We start from the raw sequence: 20,512 nt of genomic DNA on the forward strand, positions 1-20,512 counted from the left end.
ATTGTAATGTTACTCTTATTTATGAACATAAAAACTAAATAAACATAATTCTGGCATTCTAGGTTACACAATTTCAAGATTTTTCTTGGGGGTGCCCAAACCCAAATTCCATACACCTGTGTCACTAGATTATCGTTGAGGAAGCCAACCTGCACTGTTGGACTTCAAAAGCATATCTGGATTTGAAAATTGACAGCAAGATAGAGGTCCACACTGATGTTTGGCTCTTTATTGTAGAGCATAATGACAATTCACTTTTGGTACACTAGACGTCATAATACAAATGTGATGGATGTCTTTCATGAAAACAGTTATGAAGGTTTGAAAACCAACATGTATCTGTGATATTTAAGTATCATTAACAGGGCATATGTAAAGGGTATGCTGTGTGTTGGGGTTGTAAATAAGAACTGTTCAGACAGTGGAGCCCTCCTGTCATAAGACCGGTACTTACACTTTGGTGTCATAATTATCTAATCCACATACACTCTGAAAATGTTAGCCATCACAGAAATATCATTTAAATGTACAGAACTCTAATAGTCTCCAATCAATCAATAAGCGTACTGCAATCTACAAAAACAAAATTCTTTAAAGGTGCTATGTGGAGTTTTTTGTTTCAGACATTCAAAATGACCTAGAGATAGCAACAGAATGTGAAGAGAGTAGTGAGTGTCAGGCCTGCTCTCGTGTAATACCACTTTGTACCATGTGTGGTGCTGTATTAAAAACAATGCAAGTCAATGAAAGAGTGTTGTGTGGTTGCAGTCAAGACTATTTGAATCCTACAGAGTTCCACATAGCTCCTTTAGGAATGTAAAATACCAAGTGTAAGGGTCTGATTCAGTGGTAGAGGCTTCTAAAGACAGTTGCAAGAGGAAAAAACATCTTGCACATAAAATACAATTTAAAGGAATTATCCGGAGTAAAATGCACTTTAGATCGATTTACGGATGATTGGGGGTGCATACCTTGAGTTGACATCAAAATCATGTCATTCGGATGTGTTTTGAGAAAGTTCGATTGTACAAGATGGCAACATTTCCGGAAAGGTACTGGCTTGATGAAATTCATTCTGGACTCTCTATTCGACCACATAAAGACCTCGGGATACTTCGGTTTGGCTTAAGGGACCATCTACTCACTACCATGTAAGTGTTATGTTGTTTGGAACTGTAGAAGAGGTATAAAAATAGCGTTTTGTAGCGGCGCAATTGAAATGCCCCGCTCACTTCCAGGCTACGAGTTGTGACTGAAAACGGTACAATCGAACTTTCTCAAAACACATCCGAATGACATGATTTTGATGTCAACTCAACGTATGTACCCCCAATCATCCGTAAATCGATCTAAAGTGCATTTTACTCCGGATAATTCCTTTAAAGTCATGAAGTTTCACAAGAATTTAAGACAAACATATTGAAGTTCTTTCTCCTGTATCCTATTTCCAGTGTAACTATCCTATGTCCCGACCCCAGACCCACCCGTGCTGCTCTTGAGTGTTGTAGAAAGATGTCCAGACAATCACTTCCCAACCATCATTTTGTGTCAAGAGATTGAGAGCTGTCCCTGTATCGCTCACTAACAGAGAGCTGGGTTATGTCAAGCAGCCATTTGGAATTTCTACCAGATGTATCCTCCATCGTCTACCTCTCCCACCTCCTCCTCCTCCTCTTCCTCCTCAGCTTCTTCAGCGTTCTCTTCTGCTTCTTGTTTTTCCTCTTCGTCCTCCCAACCCACCCCACTGCCAAAATCTCCAGAGTACGCCACCACTTCATCTTGAGAGAGAGAGAGAGCGAGAGAGAAGGAGAGAGGAGGAGGATGTGGGTAAACAGGATTGTTGCTATTGCAGCAAAAATATATAATAGCAATAGAAATTGCAATAAGGTCTTTACTCTATACCTAACACACCATGAATTAGCCAGGGGCCAACAGCAAACAAGAGGCATGCCTTTGATTTCGTGGTTTTCAGTCTCAGCTTTAAACCTAGCCAGGGGCTTTCATTCTCATCACCTGCAGGTCCAGTGCAGCCAGTTGTAATTAATCTTGAAAGAAGCTCTTTATCAGAGAGACAACCAGTCTTTTAGCATGCAAATGAAGCTGGCTAAACTGAATGTGGCACTTGGTCCTGTGTTTGACTGCAGAGCGATATTTTGGTGGATAGCCGCCCTGTCCAGAGAAAAAAGGGGTTGTTGTAATGGGTCTGTGGGAGGCTGCCCAGTGTCCTGCCTGTCTTACCACAGTCCGGGTTGCCATGGATGCGGGAGCCCATTAGCTCCCCTCCGTGCTGGTCCACGCACCAGCACTGGCCTCGGCTCTGGTCACACTGCAGCTTACGGTAGTAGCCATCCTCATCACAGCTGGGGATGTAGGTTCCTGATCAAAAAGCACCCCACACAAGCATAACACATACTTGTTATTTACGGCAGCATACGCAGACACACAGAAACACACACACACACACACACACACATGAATACACATGGATCTGTGAAAGATCATACATACAAGTTAAATATACATAATACATTGAGATGTTACACCGGCTGTCTCCCAGTCTATGAATAAATATGCATAATATAAATCCAGTGGAGACTGCAGATGGCTTTGTGTAGTGGTAGTGGTTAATCATGGGGCAGCTCCCTGACGCTGATGATGGGCACGTGTAACCTTGAGGAGCCTTGAGGGACAGGAATGAGGTGACTCTACACTCACACAAGCAGATGTGCTGGAACATGACAAGCCATTACCAGCCAGGGTTATCCTCACTCAAAACCAAAGCTATCCGTCAGGGGAAGATTATTGGTCTTGTCGAGGTTCTTTATGAAGTATCAGAGAGCATCTCCGTTTGGTGTGGTCGGCGCTGGGCATGGATGCTGGCGAGGCGGCGCATCTGTGGCATGTCCTTGGAGAGTCCGGCGTGCAGCCGAGCCAAATATGAAGCGCCGAGGCTGCTGCCAGCCGCGCACTCTAATCCCTAGGCCTGATTAGGCCATAATCCCAGCCGCGTGCTTGTCATCTGTTTAATGAAACTCCTCCGCCACTGACTCCTGCCAGAGGCGCCGGCTCTCCATCTCTTCGTTTGGCATTTTCTATCTCTCTCTCTCTCTCTCTCTCTCTCTCTTTCTCCTCTTCTCCATGTATGCTGCTTATCTCAGTTTCCGGTTTCTCTGTCTAATGTATCCATGCCTTTTTCTTCCTCTCCCTCTGAGGCCCAGTGGCTTGTCCTCTAGCTGTATTCCCTCCTCTATTCTGTTCACCTCCACGCTATCTTCCTTCCAACTTCCATTTCTGTCTTGGCCTCCCTCCCCCATATCACCCAGACACACACAGACACAGATATACACAGACGCCACCTTACAAATACACAGGTGTGTTTCTAGTGCCCTAGATACTTGTGATTGGTTTCTGCTCCATCATGGTTCTCCCTTTGTGGACTCCTACTTACCCAGCTTTCTCTTGGCACCCTCTTGCACTTGGATCCTCTGCAGCTCAGCCAGACAGGGAGGCTCTGTGGATGGCAAAACAATCCCAGTGTTCAGAGCAGGGAATCAGCGCACTTCACATATCACCCTATAGGATTTCAGTTAGAACACTTTGTTAGGTCTAGAAGACAGGTAAGATGGGTAAGGGCAGCCATTCAACATGAATGAAATCGTTAATAATAAACTAACTAGTAAACATCCGCAGACACAAGTTTAAAAAAGCTCCATGCTTTACGCAGTCTTAGCCCTGCTGGTAAAGTCAGATCAGAAACATGGCCAGAATTTCTGCTCTAGTGCCTAGTACAGTCCCCCAGTGAGCAGAGGCGGGCAGGCTGTCAACAACATACAGGCACGTTGTTTCTGCTCAGCACCGGTGATGTCGCTAAGCAACAGAAGTACACAGGGAATACGGTACATGACACGAGCCTGAGGAGCAGTGTCCATCATTGGGTCATGGAGGGAGGGGACAGAGGGGTTGACTGGACACAGAATCACATCAAACACGACCCAGGATACTGGCCGCGGTCACACAGACATGTTAACTCCACTCCATGGAGAGCAGGAGTGGGGCATATGTCAGAGACTCACATCACGCTGGGAGACGTGGGCACACATACAAACTCACACACACACACTTACAGAAACACAAACACATCCGTGTCTTAAGTTGAACGAGGCAAGCATGCATGCACACACATATTTGTGCACACAGCAATAACACTTTAGCCGCTAAAGCAGATCTCTTGGTAGAAGTGCTTATCTTTTTTCAATTGCATGGAGAGTTTTTTCAGAATCACTCACAATAAGAGATGAACAGTCAAAAGTAAATCAAATTGTGGCACATGTCCCACCCCTTTCCCATTCTCTGTCTGGAGGGGGTTTGTGTGAGGCAGAAGGAGATGAAAGCACTGGATTACTGTAATCCAAACATATCACATATGGTTCAACTTCTCACTCACTGTTTGAGTATATTTAGAAAACCAATTAAGATAAATACACTGGAGGCTAAATAAATTCTGCTGATGTGGGGGATACATGTAGTCTCCTGAAAAGTCTTCCAGTCTTCCAGAGTTGGCATCTATTACTCATTTCAGGTGAGGGAAATAAAAGTACTCCAACTAATCCATCCCTTCTAGCCATAGCTAACCTCTGAACTCATGTTCTGTGTTGACAGTAGAGTGTGGGGGTTCAATCAGTTCTGAAAGTGACATGATTGTTGGCCTTGGACATGGACTCACTCTCTCTCCAGAAGCACAGGCACCACTCAGCCAGGGACACTCTGCCGTCGTGGTAAGAGTCGCATGAGTTGAAGAAAGGTCGGATGCAGATCTCATACTTGTCCAAGTTGATGGCAGCCAGCTCAGCCTGGTCCAGGTAGAGGTCCCCGCTAGTGTCCAGCTTGGAGAACATCCAACCGATGGAGTCCTTGCAGGTGGCTACCAGGCTCCTGTCTATGACTGGAAACAATAGCACTGCTGTTTGTCACTGTAAAATGAACCCTATTACAGTTTGTGACAGCTACAGACTGCTTTATGGTTCATTCCAACTTCGACATTTCTATGATCATAGTTTAGCTTAGTTTAGCTAGTTAGTTTAGTTTAGTATGAATGTATGTCTGTAGAACACATTCAAATGGATTACAATGGTGGGGTAAACTGCAGGCTATGGCTAGATTCAATGATGGAGTGAGAGGAGAGGAAAGAGACGGAGCAGGAGAGAGGAGGAGGGAGAGGGCTACTGGCATGGACTGTGTGCAATGTGTGGCCTTCTCACCGGAGCCAGAGCTGGCTGCTGGGCTGCCTGTCCAGTTCTGTTTGGCATTGCCCTGGAGCAGCTGGAACCAGTCCCGCAGCCGATCGCCCAAATCAGCCAGGTCCTGCCCTGTACAGCTCTCTGATGGGTGGAGTGGGGAGACAGGGACAGAGAGAGAGAGAGAATCGAGATAAAACAAAAAAAACACAGAACGTGCAACCTTGTCTGCAAAACCAAAGGAGACAGAAAGAGTGAGTGCAACAGTGTTGTCCACTCTATTCCGAGCTCAAGTGGGATCTGGGATGTAGGAGGACTTTGGAGGAGAACACAAGAGGAGCATGTCCTGCTGTAACCTCCATCTGACACAAGGCTCTACCACTCCTCATCACAAAATACCAGCCAGGAATTTAATATCGTACAAAATCTGCTTAGCCATTAAGCTGTGATTGTGTGTAATTTCAATCTCCCATTGTCAGGGTTCATCTTGTCCCATGAAATTGGACATTGTGGCATTTACAGTTCATCTAATATATCAGCCAGAGTGATCACAGATATCTCTTTAGACAAGAGACAGAGGGGAAGAGTAGATGTGTGTTAGAGACTGAATAGAGAAGAGGAGGGAGATGTTTGTTTTGCCTCACAGCACAGAGTGCCATAGAGTATTACAACACACTATACTAGTGTACATATATATATATATATATATACAATGTGTTTGTCTATATTTCAATAAGTTAAGCAGACCTGCATATGCAGAGTATTTACATGTTTTATTTGGACTAAAATGAGCACATATTTGAGAAGTCTGCACTAGGTTGTGATCTGTACAATCTGTTCCTAGGCTGCAGGAGAGATATGTGTATGAGGTCACAACACAAAGGTAGCACAATGGCTGAGAGCGATAAGCACATATCTTCCTCCAGCAGGCCGCTGGTGTCGTGGACTTGCCGTGTTTGCTGCTGTCGCTCATATCAGTGGGAGGGGCAGGTGTGGCACAGGGACAGGAACCAGAACACTTCACGCTCAGCTCCTTCCCCGTGAGGCAAGCCTGCTGTTCCAGTTTACACTGCAAGCAAACACACACACACACACACACACACACACACACACACACACACACACACACAAAAGATCACACTGTCAAAACATACAACATGTGAAAAGAAGCGACCCCATGCAGAGGTGTGCTCCAGCCGTGACACCTGACCACGAGCATAATACCAAGTGCCATTAATCCTCCTGAATGCAGCACAGTGACTTAGAGCTATAATAGCAGCTCAAATATTTATAGAGGTGACTGCAGGGGAGAACAGCTCACTTAGACGACACACCATGGTTGGCTGATGACCGGTGATGAAACATAATTTCCCCTCACCACTTCACGTTTTCAACAAGGTCAGCAGTAGAAGACATGAAACATAAACCGATGACCGCTCTTTGTGCATTCTCTTCTGCTGCAGTCCAGTCTGACTCACAAATTCAACACAGGACTGCACGCCATCTGCACAAGAAAAAACTCTGCGCCTCTGAATCCCCATTGTAACCGCTGCCAAACCTGTCCACACGGTGGATTTGGTTTGTGGGCAATATAGACAAGAGAAAGCCTATACAAATACCAAATGAGCCTTTTGAGAGCTGGCCTTCAGTATGTGTGGTCCACAACAAGCCCTCCACGGCTGGGCCAGCACAGGGCTTTAGTAGGAGATGTGGGCAAGGACAACCCCAAAGCAATACTATTGTACTGTGAGGTGGCCAGTGTTGTGTCTACAGTGGGCTTTCCCACCAGTAATTCTTGGGTACTGTGAAGAGCATAATATGCTATCATCAGTTTTTTAAGCAATGTTTGTAACAGTCTGTAGATGGGTTTGTAACTGGAAGCTATAGAACTCGTTTCTATTAAAAGGGCTAGGTCATTATGAGGGGAGTTTTTGTAGGCCTACTGTGCAAAGCTATTACTATGTGTGCCTCTAGTGTCTGTGCTTTATACTTTTCAATTAAATGAGCTCTCATTGAACCAAGTCCTTATACATTTTGTTTTCACAGAGCTGTAGAGACAGTCTATGGTGAGCTCACAACCATTAAAGATCTATACAAGGTTCACAAGGGTCCCAGTTTCTTATATTGTTGGGAGAACATGCTGACTCACTGGATATTGTAGACAAACAGAGGAAAAGGGCGAGAGAAAGAAAAGTGAGGAAAAAAGATGGCAAATGGCATGGCTAAGACAAGGCAATGTGCAAGGTACCTGTAATATTATGGGCCCTTACAGTTATATGAATGGCATACAATAACGTATCACACACTTACTGTATAATATAATATTAGCCCAGCAATGAAAATAAAGGGTTTGTCCATATAAGCAAGATGAGAAAGGTGTGGTTGAGTGTGGGGATGGACTGCATGATGGTCAAAGAGAGAAAGGGGAGTGTATAGAAAACGGAAGGTACAACAGCAGTGCTTTACCTGGGAGGCATAGTTATGGCCATCAGAGCCACACACAGGGCCCCACGTGGACACAGGGCATGTGCTACAGCTGCGCTCAGACTTCACCAGTGGAACTTTACTTCTGTGGGACACCAGGGAATGGGAAACAAGCAAACACAAAACAGCAGCTCATCAGTACAACTATTAACACAGCCCACAGAGTAGCAAGAAATCAAATTAGCGAACAGCTTGGACCTATAAATAATCTTAGCCCACTATACCACTGGGTGCTTTCACTACTATCACTGATTTTTTTTTATCAAAGCTTTAGCTCTGGACACAATCTTCCTATGTCCCTTGAGAAGGGGTATTTTGACTTTGGGCAAAACCGTCCCATAATTACTCACAATTATATCTCATGATAGAACCATTATTGAGCAGGGATGTTATGTAAATGAGTTCTGTTCTCTGAATATTGACTGTGTAATTAAGAATGAGCAAATAATGAAGGATCCCATGGGCAAGCCTCAAAGGTATTCTAAAAGAGGTGCGTTGTGGGATATTAAAGACCTCAGGGCTGAGTGTAGGAAAAGAGGCTTTAACTGAGGAGGAGCCGCCACTGGCGAAAATCAGCACCAGGTTTAGATATCAGTGAAAATGATTGTGCCTGGTAATGAGCTCTGCCTTCCCTCCCTTCTGCTTTTTATGTTCCTCTCTCGGCACTTGATGGGTGAGTGCTAGTTACGGATTCAGCAGTAGCTATCTTACAAGAAAGCAAATCGCCAGCGAGCTCTAATTTACTTTGGACTGATGAGTGTAGACAGCAGTGTACAGTCTGCATGTTAATTCTGACCTGTGGATGGCACTCACCTGTGCTCCAGCTTCTTGCGATTCACACACACAGCACGCTGGAATCCTTGAACCACACAAACCTTGTGCTGGCTACACTTTACTTTCTGACAGGGGTCCTTTGTGGTGTCCACATCTAGGGATCGGTAGAGAAAGAGAGAGAGATTCAGCTTAAGAAAAGCAATCCATTCTCCCTTCATCCATCAGGGACCAGGAAGACTCATCCTCCCCCCCCCCTCCCTCCCTCCTTCAGAATGGGAGCGTGTGTAATATGTCAGGGATGCCTGCTGGGAGCTCCAGTGGCAGTGAGGCTGCATGCTTCCTCCCACTCCTCTCTTCTCACTCCTGAGCGAGGATGGTCAATATGTTACCCTGACGGCGTGTGCTTGTGAGATAACTTGACTCATATGTGCAAATCTTTACACCACTGAGGGAGGGGGGTTCAGTCAGCTCGGTAGAGGAAGTGGATTCTATAGGTGGAGCTTCACAGCAGAGGAGGCCACTACATGTATGCACCACATCTAATCATTAACAATCTCCCCACCTTCAAATACTCAAGAAGTAAATGGGCAAAGTACACCCAACAAACAATATAATATGTGTCTGACATAAACAGCTACTAGAATCCTTGAAATCCATTAACCATACGGACAGTAGTATACTGACATCAATCATTTGAATCACACAAAACAATTCAGTAATACTGAAATAATGACGGGATTATCCAAAATGGCAAACCTTCAAAAGTGAAAATCTGATTTGGGATGTAAATCCTGGTGGAAAAATGTTGTATACAGCACAAATATTAGAGCTTTTTTCATTTCAAACTCTTGCATAATACGATTGGAAAGGCCCTGATTTATCCCCTGTGATACATTTCTGTTTTGATCTCTTCTGATAGTGTTTGCCAGTGAAGGAACACACAAGAGGCCTATGCCTTGTGACCATCCAGCGTGTACAGTAAACAAACTCAGATGCCAACCTGACAATTACATCATCTCTCCTAGATGAAAAGCGTTGTGAATTAACCTCTTCTTCTTTTCTATAAACATCTCTGATTTGATGGATGAATACAGTGTCATTGTGTAAAAGCACGAGCCTCATATTAACATAACAGTCTCAAGAGGATTAGAGTAAAACAGTATGATGCCGTTACCATAGCAACAGGCATGGCACCACCACCACCACTATCTCCAGGCGCTGAGAGACTATTTCTGCGGGGTGATTTGTGTGCTCCATCATGTCTTTTGAAAATAGAGAAGCCCTCTCACCACTCTCCCTCTGCTGCTCTCTGTCTCCTGAGCGCACACGCAGCACTGCCTCTCATGAAACACGTAATTAGGCTCCCTGCACACTGCGCTCGTGCCAAATCTAGCTTATGGGAGTTGGAAATCCCAACAGATTCCGTGTCGACCACCAATTCCACTCCGGCCCACACCACCTCCTTCATCCGCTGTTTACATGCGATCGTCAGTGGTGCGTTGCGTTGTCAAAGGGAGAATTACCTCTCATGCGGAGGAAGGTGAAGCTGCCTGGAAAGCCTACATGATGGGGCTACTGTAAAATGGTCTCCAGCTGTTTTATTGCGCTGTGTAACTTTAGCTCACTGACAGCTCATTAGATATGCTATGTTCTCTCCCATACAAGCCTGAGCTTTATTGCATGACCAGAGAATGGGCATGCAATTGCATCAGCCTGATAAACATCCTTAAACCAGCATAATGAGCTTTCATGAGGATCTGTTAAAGCTTTGTGTATGTAGGACAAGCAACATTGTAAGCATCCATAGATGAGGTCATACAGTGGATGCCTCACACATCTGGTTCCCCAAAATGCACAAGCAATGTGGGACTGTGGGGATGATTACTCTGGAAGCGAGAGCATGTCAATACCAGTAATATGGGGCCATGAGATTCTCTGAAGACAGGGGAAATTCACCACAACAGCATGAACATGAAAACAAAAACAAAATATCACTGCATCTAACCTCATGGTTGTACAAGAACGGCAATGTCGCTTTGGAGAACAGAAGGACCACTGAGTCATATACCACTGCACACACAGGTCCGGCCCTCCCTCTTCAGATGTGCTAACAAGACCTGGGGGCCACTGATGTTGGTGGGCAGACATCACACTCATTTAGTCATGTCTGAATGTGACAAATCTTTCAGCTGCCCTCCTCTGCTGCCTCATTAACTCTGTCATGGAGAAGAGGGCAGATCAATGGGCTGAGGTGAATGAGTCTCCTTGTGTTGAGTGCTGAGGGGATCAATGTTATTAAAATGCTGCATCCCAACGGCTCCTACCCAGCCATCCCTGCGAGGGCAAATGACTTGAGGCAGAGTGTAGGGAAACTCTGCTATAAGCGGCCAAGCAAAGTTAGCTAATATTATGACTGCAGAAATATTAGAAGGATACAGTTGCCTTGTTTTTTTCCTAATATGAATTCTCAGAAAAGAAGCAACACATCTTTATTACTGAGTGATTCATTTTGAGCTGTTTTAAAATCAAAACCCATTGCAAAGCCTAGAATTTATTCAAAAAACTTTATGATGTGCTTAAGATGAGCATAATTCTGAGAGCTTTTGGGAGAGTCACACTCACAATCTCTCATGTAAGTGGATTTCTGTTTCACAGGAAGAATGCCAGTGTCAGTTCTAAATCATGCCCTCAGGGCTCTTAGCAGGACCTCGGTAGAGCTGGCAATTACCCACTGATTACATCTGAAGATCTTTGCTAATGGACTTCCTCTCTTCTGAGGACTTCATGTTCAGTGTACATCAAGGACAGAGGATTCTGATTTGAGGTTGGTAAAAAGGAGTTAACATGGAGATACAACTTGTATAACTTATATCTCTCTATCATAATTCACACATTTTGTTTTAAAATATCAACTCTTGCTGGACCTGTAACAATTGTATTTTGGTAATGTATAAGGGGAACAATTAGACATCTATTTTGGCATGTTTCTTCAGGCCTAACCCTCACCCCTTAAAACTGCAAACAAGGTGTGATTTGCAAGAAATACGGTGACAGACATATGGAGAAATACATGTTTTATTCAAAGAAATATAAAGAAATATATTTTCTATTAGTCCTTAGCAGTAGTACTGTTGCTATAGATATGGAGACCTTTTGATTGTTGTATCAACATACACAGCATACTATACCACTATAGCTCCACCCATTATTGTGTATTCACTGAGGTACCGATACAATTGAATGTGTGAGATTGCTGGTGGTGGGTGTTGATTACTGCTGCAATTACCAGTGTCAAATTGCCTCATCTATGTGAAAGCATACCATAGTCCTCTGATGTGCACTGTGTTATTAGACATCGTTAGGTCCTGGTTTTCTCTGGAACACACCTCACTCAGCATATGCTATCCACATCTATCTCTCTCTCTCTCTCTCTCCCATGATTAGAGGCATAGAAGCTTTCCATTGTTTGCATTCTAAATCCTTAGGCAAAACAGGATGAATACGAGGACAGATTCTGAGCAGGCAGAACACATATGACGGTAAACACAGAAAACAGAATTGGCTCCATACAAAGGACTTACTTTCAGTTGAAACCTGACCTGCATCCCATGAGCGAGTGTAGTCGTCCTGGGGGAGGAGAGAAGGAAACGCTGACATTCAGACAGTATTGAACACAATGGGAGGAACAGGAAGAAGCAAATCTGTGCCTGCAGCTAAGCATGTTCTTCTAATTGGAGTTCCATAGTTTAATGTCATTTTAGAGTGCTGAACGAATGTTAATATATGTCATTCTTATGAGGTGCTGGAGTTTAACAGTAAAGCGCTGTCAAAGATCTGACATAATACTAGCTTCAGTGCCATTTTGTGTTTAGCTATTGTACAAATGAGAAAAAAAGTCTTCCAAACTCGTATTATTAAATAGGCTATCATAGAATAATGAAGTGATTGAGCATATTTAGAAAATATATATTTACTGACCTCCACTTCCTGAAGAATGGTGAGGCACATGAAAGGAAGAGAGGAGAGAAGAGAGAGATGAGTCATGTATTAGCCGTACTCAGACATACAAGTCCATTCTTCCCAATAATTCCCTTGTATTTTCTGTTATTCTCTAAAAACAGTGCCTCAATAGAGGTATCATCATTCTGACTGTTCACACTATTCACACTGTTCATAGTGCTTGGCACTCTTTGTGCTATTTTTCCAGTATCTGATGATGGCTCTTTCTGCAAATTATTCTGCTTGTTCAGACAATGTGCTTTACAGAAAGGCTGCTCTTTACACAAAATAGGGTTTTCAACCATTGCAATTGCAAGTTAGAGCTCCTTCCATATCTATTAGAAATGGATAAAAAAAATACTGTGTAAACAAGATGAATAAACTGTTTACTTGGCTTATGTTAGTTACCCCACAATAAATATAAAGTTTAAAATTGAGAACTTTAATGATATCCATGTTGTTAACATCACATGAAATACATCACTGAAAAGATCTCAGAGGAATCCATAAAACATGACACCTGCAATAAGGCTTGCTCATAAAAAAGAGCCACGTTCTAGCATCTTAATATAAAGCCTCCTTCACTAAGGTAATCATTTCCTTGATTGGCACAAAATCAAGCTGTCCATTTGCAAGTATCCTTGCATGCCCTAACGGGATCGGATTATGCCTTCTTGAGACAGGAGCACAAAATAACCACTCTGTGTCTCAGACAAGAAAGATAAGAATATCCTATTTGATGGGGAGGATTACAGCTTCAAATGCCGTGTAAAACACTCGTCTGAACATAACATTCCCAAAATGCTGAGACTGTGCCATGCAGCTCATTCAGAAAGTTCAAACTGATGCTCAACATGAGTATGGCTTTTGACTCCAAAGCCCAAGAAAGTCGTCAAGTCAAGTCATGTTTATTTATAAAGCACTTTAAAAATAACACCAGTTGACCAAAGTGCTATACAATAAGAAATGACATAGTCTCACAACTGGGATCAGTGCAGTTTGGTGATTGAAGTGAAGATTTATCGATGAAACCAATGCTACTAACTGTACACCAACCTAGCAATATTTGGATGAATAAAAATGTCCATTCTGTTTCAAGACTCTACCTGCTGTATGCCTACAAAGCAAAATAAAGACATCGGCCTCAGAGGATTGCTGGAGTGCTCTCTCAAGCCCCCCCCCCCCCTCCCCCTCCCTCCCCCAGCTGCTCTGTGGCTTACGTAGAATGCAGTGCAGTGCATGGATGGAGCATCATCATGATATCCACAGACAGCAGATGCAGTGGCGTTCTGCAGAGCCACCCCAGGCCCTGACAGGCTCAGCTCTGGACTCCAGCCCAGCTCAGAGGAAGCCACGGAGGGCTGCATGCGCTTCTGGGGAGCAAGGCAGTCATGCCTGCAGAAGGCAACTGCATTCTCAGTGTGCCAGCAGAGAGCCCGCTGCTCATTTGTTAGATCAGCAAGAGCAAAATAAAGCACACAGATATATTGTTCAATCAGTTTGCTGTGAAATCTCCTACAGATCTGGTTTATGTGTATTTGTAAGGAATGTAGGTAACTGTAGTGTTGTTCCACATGGTTGAGCTAGAGACAGGTGGACTAATGACACATTCAAAGACTATGCTGCACAGAGGAGCTGACAGCATCTACAGACTCCTTAGCAAGATCTGCATAGCCTCCTGTAGACCAATCCCTCTCAGCATCTGACATAGCAGACTGTTACCCCCTTTCCCGGCCAGAGAAAGCTGATTGATGGTTTGATAATCCTCCAGATCCCCATAATGAAACTGAGTGTGTCAAACAGGCGCTCCACAAACTGGACTGGGCTTCAGAGGTCTGGTCAGTGTGGCCTGCTGTGTGGAGAGTGCATGGCATTTGTCATTTTCACCCAACTCTTTGGCTCACAGCTGAAAGTGTGTGTCAATAGAGTTTACATGAGTGATTATAGCTCTGCAGAATATCTGTAATGTGGTTATGTACAGGATAGTAGGATATAATGGAGAGAATATTAAAATCAGAGCCATTGCATGCTGTTGTACAAAAGCTAATAATGTATAAAACATTATTTCCATAAATCATTGCCAGATAAATGAGAGGTATAAAGTTGCCAGTATATGAACTGTAAATGAGATATTCAAACAATAAATGGTAGAATCCTTATTCACCCTGCAGGAATTGCCTTTCAACATTCATCCCAAAGAGCATTCTGTATTATCCCACAACAACTTGCTTATCACCCTGCGAGAACTGGGAAGATGTTTTCTATTTAGTGGTCTTCATCATGACTAAAGTTTGGCAAGGTCTCTTGTGCCCTGAAACAGATGAGTCATTTCTATTTCAGAAAAGCGCCCTCAAGCCACCTGCTGGGGCTCGCCCTCACGCCATCTCATACTCACTCAGCTGTTCAGGACAGTCATCAGCACACACACATTTTCTTCTTGGATACTGAGCACATGTTGTTTCCATATAAATGAGAAATTTAAACTGAATAACTGTGAATGATTTTTATTTCTATGTGAGCTTTATGTGTTTTCTCAAATGAGCATATTTTTTAGTACTAATTTGAATGCATTATGAGGTATGTGGAAACGTGTTGGTCATATAGCTGCAGTGTCATCTGCAATGTGTGCGGCTCATTTTTAATTGCCAATTGAAAAACCATGTTTACAACTACACTCTCACTATCTCATCAAGTCTAAAGTGGCTTTGTGAATGGTGGAAACCATATGAAAACCACACCATTACTCCAATGCACTTGTGATCACCAACCCCCATCCTGGACTTTATGGCCCATACCTGGCATCAGGCTGAAGCGCTGGCCCAGGGGAATGCCAATTTTGTTATACAAGGTCATGTCAGCCACAAGGACAGAGAGATGGTTCATTCATGGTGCAGGCCAAAGAGCCATGGTGAGGGGCCAGAGGCTGACTGTGGAGGGGCTTGGGAGACTAGTGGAGGGGCATGGAGCCAAAGACACAGAGCTCAGAGTGCATGTTGCAGTCTTACATCCCAGCATGCCATTACAATTATAAGAGAGGTATACCAAGTATATATATATATATAAGTATATATACTCTTTTGATCCCGTGAGGGAAATTTGGTCTCTGCATTTATCCCAATCCGTGAATTAGTGAAACACACTCAGCACACAGTGAACACACAGTGAGGTGAAGCACACACTAATCCCGGCCCTGCTACAACAGCGGCGCTCGGGGATAGGTGCCCTGCTCAAGGGCACTTCAGCCGTTCTTACTGGTCGGGGTTCGAACCAGCAACCCTCTAGTTACAAGTCCGAAGTGCTAACCAGTAGGCCACGTCTGCCCCATGATCCATGATGGATCTTGAAGGATGTATGTTCCTGTACAATGCATCAATAAACACAGATACAGATACAGATGTAGTCAAGGCCTTAAGAACTGACGAAAACACACAGAATCTGTTGCATTTCGAGGCAAATATTCAATAATTCCTGCTAATACTTAAGTCTTACTCCTAAGCAAAATGTAAGGCATGCTGCTTCAGATTAGTTCCAAATTAATGGACTGTTTTGCCAAGAACACCAAATTGATTAATCACTAATAATTACTGACAAACGCTAATACCTCTATCGTGACATGTCATCCTGTAATGTATACACTGGGAGAAAAGGAATCGAAATGACATGCAGAACACAACTTTGCTCAGTAAGAGTGAATTACTCACTAAAATCAAAATTAAAGTGCCACTGCTGTGCTGTTTAAAATGATTTATTTAATGCATTTAGTATTGCATACCCCCACTGCACCACTATTTTAGAAGTATAGTCTTTTAGTAGTTTAGGTTAGTCTGTTTAGGTGGAATTATCTGTTCTTCTTCTTTCAAAGGACAGCAGTATAACTCTTGGATAGATATTTTTTTTTTTACTTCAGAAATCTTTTCTACTTTGATATTCCAAGAGTATGGCAGAATGAGCAATGAGCCGTGTCATTGCAGCAGTCTCAAAAGAAGCCTGGCCCACCACTCTCTCCACCTGCATCGCAAAGATAAAGCCTCCCATTGGACAGGAAGTGGCTGTACCCCTGGAGTGGACGATAAAAGGCTGTTTTTTTCTCTCTATTCTCTCTCTACTCAATTAGAGTCCACCTACACTTTTGGTGGTTAGCCTAGATCAGTGGTTCTCAAGGTGGGTTGGCAAAAATATTGGAGGGGTCGCGAAATGATTTGCAGTCTGGATTAGACATTTTTGTAAAGGCTTTTAGTCAAAGGCTACCATTGACATAATGCCTTTGATGTTGACATAGCCTATACCTATGAGAGAAGACATTTTCTGCCTTTGCTTCCAACGCCCATCTCACAACATTTCAAAACCAAATTCAGCCGGTTAGAGAGAAGGGGGTCGCGAGACTTGGCCCATGTTTTTTGGGGGGTCGTCAGAGAAAAAGTTTAAGAACCACTGGCCTAGATGTCCTGCAGCAATGGCTTTCCTTGACTTTGTCAGATGTCATCTGAACAGGCTTCATCTGTACTCCACATCAAGCCTCCTCAGGCGGGTTGGCCACACTTTTCACTTCATCAAGGAGGTCACATCCTTAGCACTGGCTTTAAAAACAGCTGCACCACACACATACAACACTGGTATTATGGGACATCAGTAGTTGTAGTCAATGACAACAGCTTTCCTTTATGTTCCATTTAGCTCTGGCGAGCAGGACCGTGAATAATACACGACTACACCACGGCTTTAATAGCAAACTTGGCTGCCTGGTCTTAAATTGCATTATGGCTAATTATCTCCTGGCTGCTGCGCAGGTGCTACAGGGACAGAGCCACCTCCACTGACACACAGCCCACACCTCACAGAGCTCCGCTGTCTAACACACAGGACAGGAGCTGCAGCGAGTGCACGTGGTCAGCCCTGTCAGCAGCTTTGCTCACCAAGCGTTTGACATTCAGAACTCCCCCATCCCATGCAGAGGGTGAGGAGAAGGTCCTAAATGAATGCTCTGGCCTCCAGCCTAGCTGCTTAGATGAGCTTTTCCCTTCTTCTTGTAATGGTTCATGTCCGCATGCCATGACTCAACTGTAGCGAGCTGATACGCTGCTACAGCAACAAAGACATTTGAGAAAGACTGTCACACTATTCTGACATCTTGGGAAAAAAACCTCCCCACTCTTAATGAAGAAATCCAAGCAAAGAAAAAAGTCTTCGCCTTGAGCAACAATACCAACCCCCCACCCTAATCTCTTCCATGCTGAATTTTTAATCAGATGATAATGACTGGGGAACCGAGAGACCGTTTGAGCATACTCATGAAACATTTTTGGTTCATTAAAAATGTAGTGGTGGAATAACAGGTGCAAGCCGACACAACCTCTCTTTGGCTGAAGAGAAGCACAGCTTTTTAAATGAGCTCCTTCTGCACAACAGACACTGCAAGAGAGAGAGAGAGAGAGAGAAAGAGAGAGAGAGAGTGAGAGAGAGTTGGTTGGCTGGCTCTGTTGGTTGTTTGTTTTCAGTCGAACAGATGACAGATTCAGTCATAGTTTTCTCAGAAAAAATCTTTATACCATGTCACGGAGGGGTTAACGGTAGAGGGAGTTGAATTGGATAAAGTTCTTCTATCTGAACTGCTACAATGCTTTTACATTATGAGTATGAGATGCTCATTTGTGCTCACCTTATAGAATGGTACAATAAATATTTATTTCTGTTAAAAAATAACTGGTTCTTTTTGAGTGATCCTCACTATGATATTTAAAATTCTGCGAAAGCATCATGAAAAAGAAAATGGCAAATATCAGATCAGTTTCATAAGAATGTATAAAAGATACAGTATTTTGCCACAATGACCATGGTAACAACAATGTGAATGCAATAGCCTTGACTTTTATTTCTGTTTTTAAATTAAGTGAATATATAACTACTCCTGGCCCAAGTTCCCTTCCTTCATATGGCTGCATTATATCATCTGGGGAATATAATATGCTACCCAAAGCGAAAAGGATATCGTCGGGCAGAATATGACGAATCTTTTACTATAGTTGCTGGACTGACACTGATTCTTTAGGTAAAACACTGAGATTATCTAGAAATATTAATTTAAAAAAATATTAATAAACATATATTTGCAACATTATCTGAATGAAAACACCATAGCATTTTTAAGTATACATTCGCTTACATTCGTTTGTAAGACAGGAGGCTTTTGATGTGCCACACAAAATTGTTTGTCTGCCAGCAAACATAATGTATACCCTAAACTGACCTAGTGATGTCATGGTAAATAAATCCAGCAGCAGACAATATAAGGACAGACATTAAGTATTCATACTGGAAAAGAATTCCCAAGGCAGGATGATGTATGCATGTCTCTATTTTAGGCTCTTGTTGCTTTGCTAGTATTTCAAAGATGCAAAAACATGCAACATTTAATATATCCAGGGATTTCATAGAGGTTTTGATGCTTCACTACATGATGATAGAGATGGGATGAAAGATTTCCGGGGAGAAAGCACAACATTATTTCAAACAAACAAACAAACAAAAATGAATCATGCAATCCCCAAAGGACTGGGATTGACTCATGAATAAGTTTATCAAAAGTTTGACCGATGAATAATGTGCTTTCAGACACATGAGGCACCTTTCTTGTAAGTGATCATCATTAACCAAAGTTACATTACATTATTTCCTGGCCTTTGGGGCTACAACAGAGATGCCACCTAGTCTTCTCTAAAATGAACCTCTAAGATCGAAGCAGTCTCTGGAGGAAATGTACAGAGATGGCATGATTCTTCTCTGGAAATCCTCTCTGCTTTCACAAACACAGACCAGTCTGGATATGACAGAGCCCTCAGAGCTTCATCAAAGGAACAAATACATATCCAACAAGATAACCCCCTCACCTGTGCCATGGCTACCAAATGAAAAACAGAGTAAATATGTGTCATTCAGTGGGATACCATATCTAGGACGGTATCTGTCATCACTTTTTCCAGGAAGTCAGCAGCATCCCCACAGCCACAGAAAACAACAGAGCTCAAAGATGCCTTTGTTAAGACAACAAGTCAACGATCCATCTTGTTCCTATTCATAATCAAAATCATGTCCTACTCATCTTTTTACGCTCAAAGATTAATAGTCCTACCCTTTTTCCAAGGACAGCCTTTTTGTAATAAATTAGGGGCATATACTATTCCTACAAAGCCTGCAAATCGACTGTTTTCCTGAACAACTCTCAATGAGAATGGTAGAACTCTGTTCACCTTACACCTTAGCCTACATTTAATCTGTAAATCTCTCCAAATCTGTATGCTTAATTTAGAGGGGGTGACCACTGCACATTGACACAACTGAACCAAACCTACACCAAAACCCCCCAAATCACAGAATGCTATTCAGAGCAGACAAGATACTTGAATATCTTGAATTATGAACAGCGTGTCAAAACTTTTCAAAACAGAGGTTAATTTATGGTTTAAATATGAAGGTTAATAGACAACATTGTCAAAAGCAACATGCTCAGTCTCCTACAATAATTTATTCTACAAAATAGGCACAAGGTGTTGTGTTTGACCACAATTCGCACCGTTTCCGTTTGGAAGCGCTAATGAACTTGTGGAGATGAACGCTACACTTGCCGTGAGGGGATGCTGCCCTTCTGACAGCAATGCTAATGGATATTCGGACAATTCACAGTCAATTGTCTCTCTTGCACGACGCAAACTTACATCTCTGAAGCGATTCCAATGTTTGATCTTCCGACTGTGTTGGGAAATGGTGGATAGCCACTGCTCATCTTCCATTAAATTCCCCTTTTTCCCGGTTTCTTTCGCTGTCTTCACTTCTCCTTGCGCGGAAAAGGCTTTTATCATTACAACCGCGACCAGAAGACACCTTAAATTGATGACCTCCACCATCGTTCGGTGCTTGATGATAGCTTGGTCAACAAACGAACGTTGTTAAAGGTGTTGTTTTAGATGAAGGAGATGGATACTGAGTCCACAGTGAAATGTGACCTGATTACGGGATGCTCTCTCGTA

The 20,512-nt window shown here is 43.1% G+C and overlaps 1 protein-coding gene across 1 annotated transcript; it reads right to left on the bottom strand.

Annotated features, from left to right (window-relative positions):
* Positions 1-214: 214 nt before the first annotated feature.
* spock2 (SPARC (osteonectin), cwcv and kazal like domains proteoglycan 2) lies at positions 215-20,512 on the bottom strand. The gene is made up of 11 exons (XM_076285276.1): positions 20,201-20,512; positions 12,471-12,479; positions 12,074-12,119; positions 8,532-8,646; positions 7,701-7,803; positions 6,186-6,303; positions 5,259-5,378; positions 4,724-4,942; positions 3,449-3,511; positions 2,239-2,376; positions 215-1,778 (listed from the first exon to the last, which is right to left on the bottom strand). Exons 1-11 carry the CDS (start codon positions 20,387-20,389, stop codon positions 1,624-1,626), a joined length of 1,275 nt encoding a protein of 424 aa, XP_076141391.1. The 5' UTR covers positions 20,390-20,512; the 3' UTR covers positions 215-1,623.

This window comes from Alosa pseudoharengus, unplaced genomic scaffold (genome assembly GCF_046254945.1).
Source record: "Alosa pseudoharengus isolate Yale_2024_CS ecotype anadromous, Long Island Sound unplaced genomic scaffold, YU_APseudo_1.1 YU_APseudo_1.1_scf_15, whole genome shotgun sequence".
Classification (NCBI taxonomy): domain Eukaryota; kingdom Metazoa; phylum Chordata; class Actinopteri; order Clupeiformes; family Clupeidae; genus Alosa; species Alosa pseudoharengus.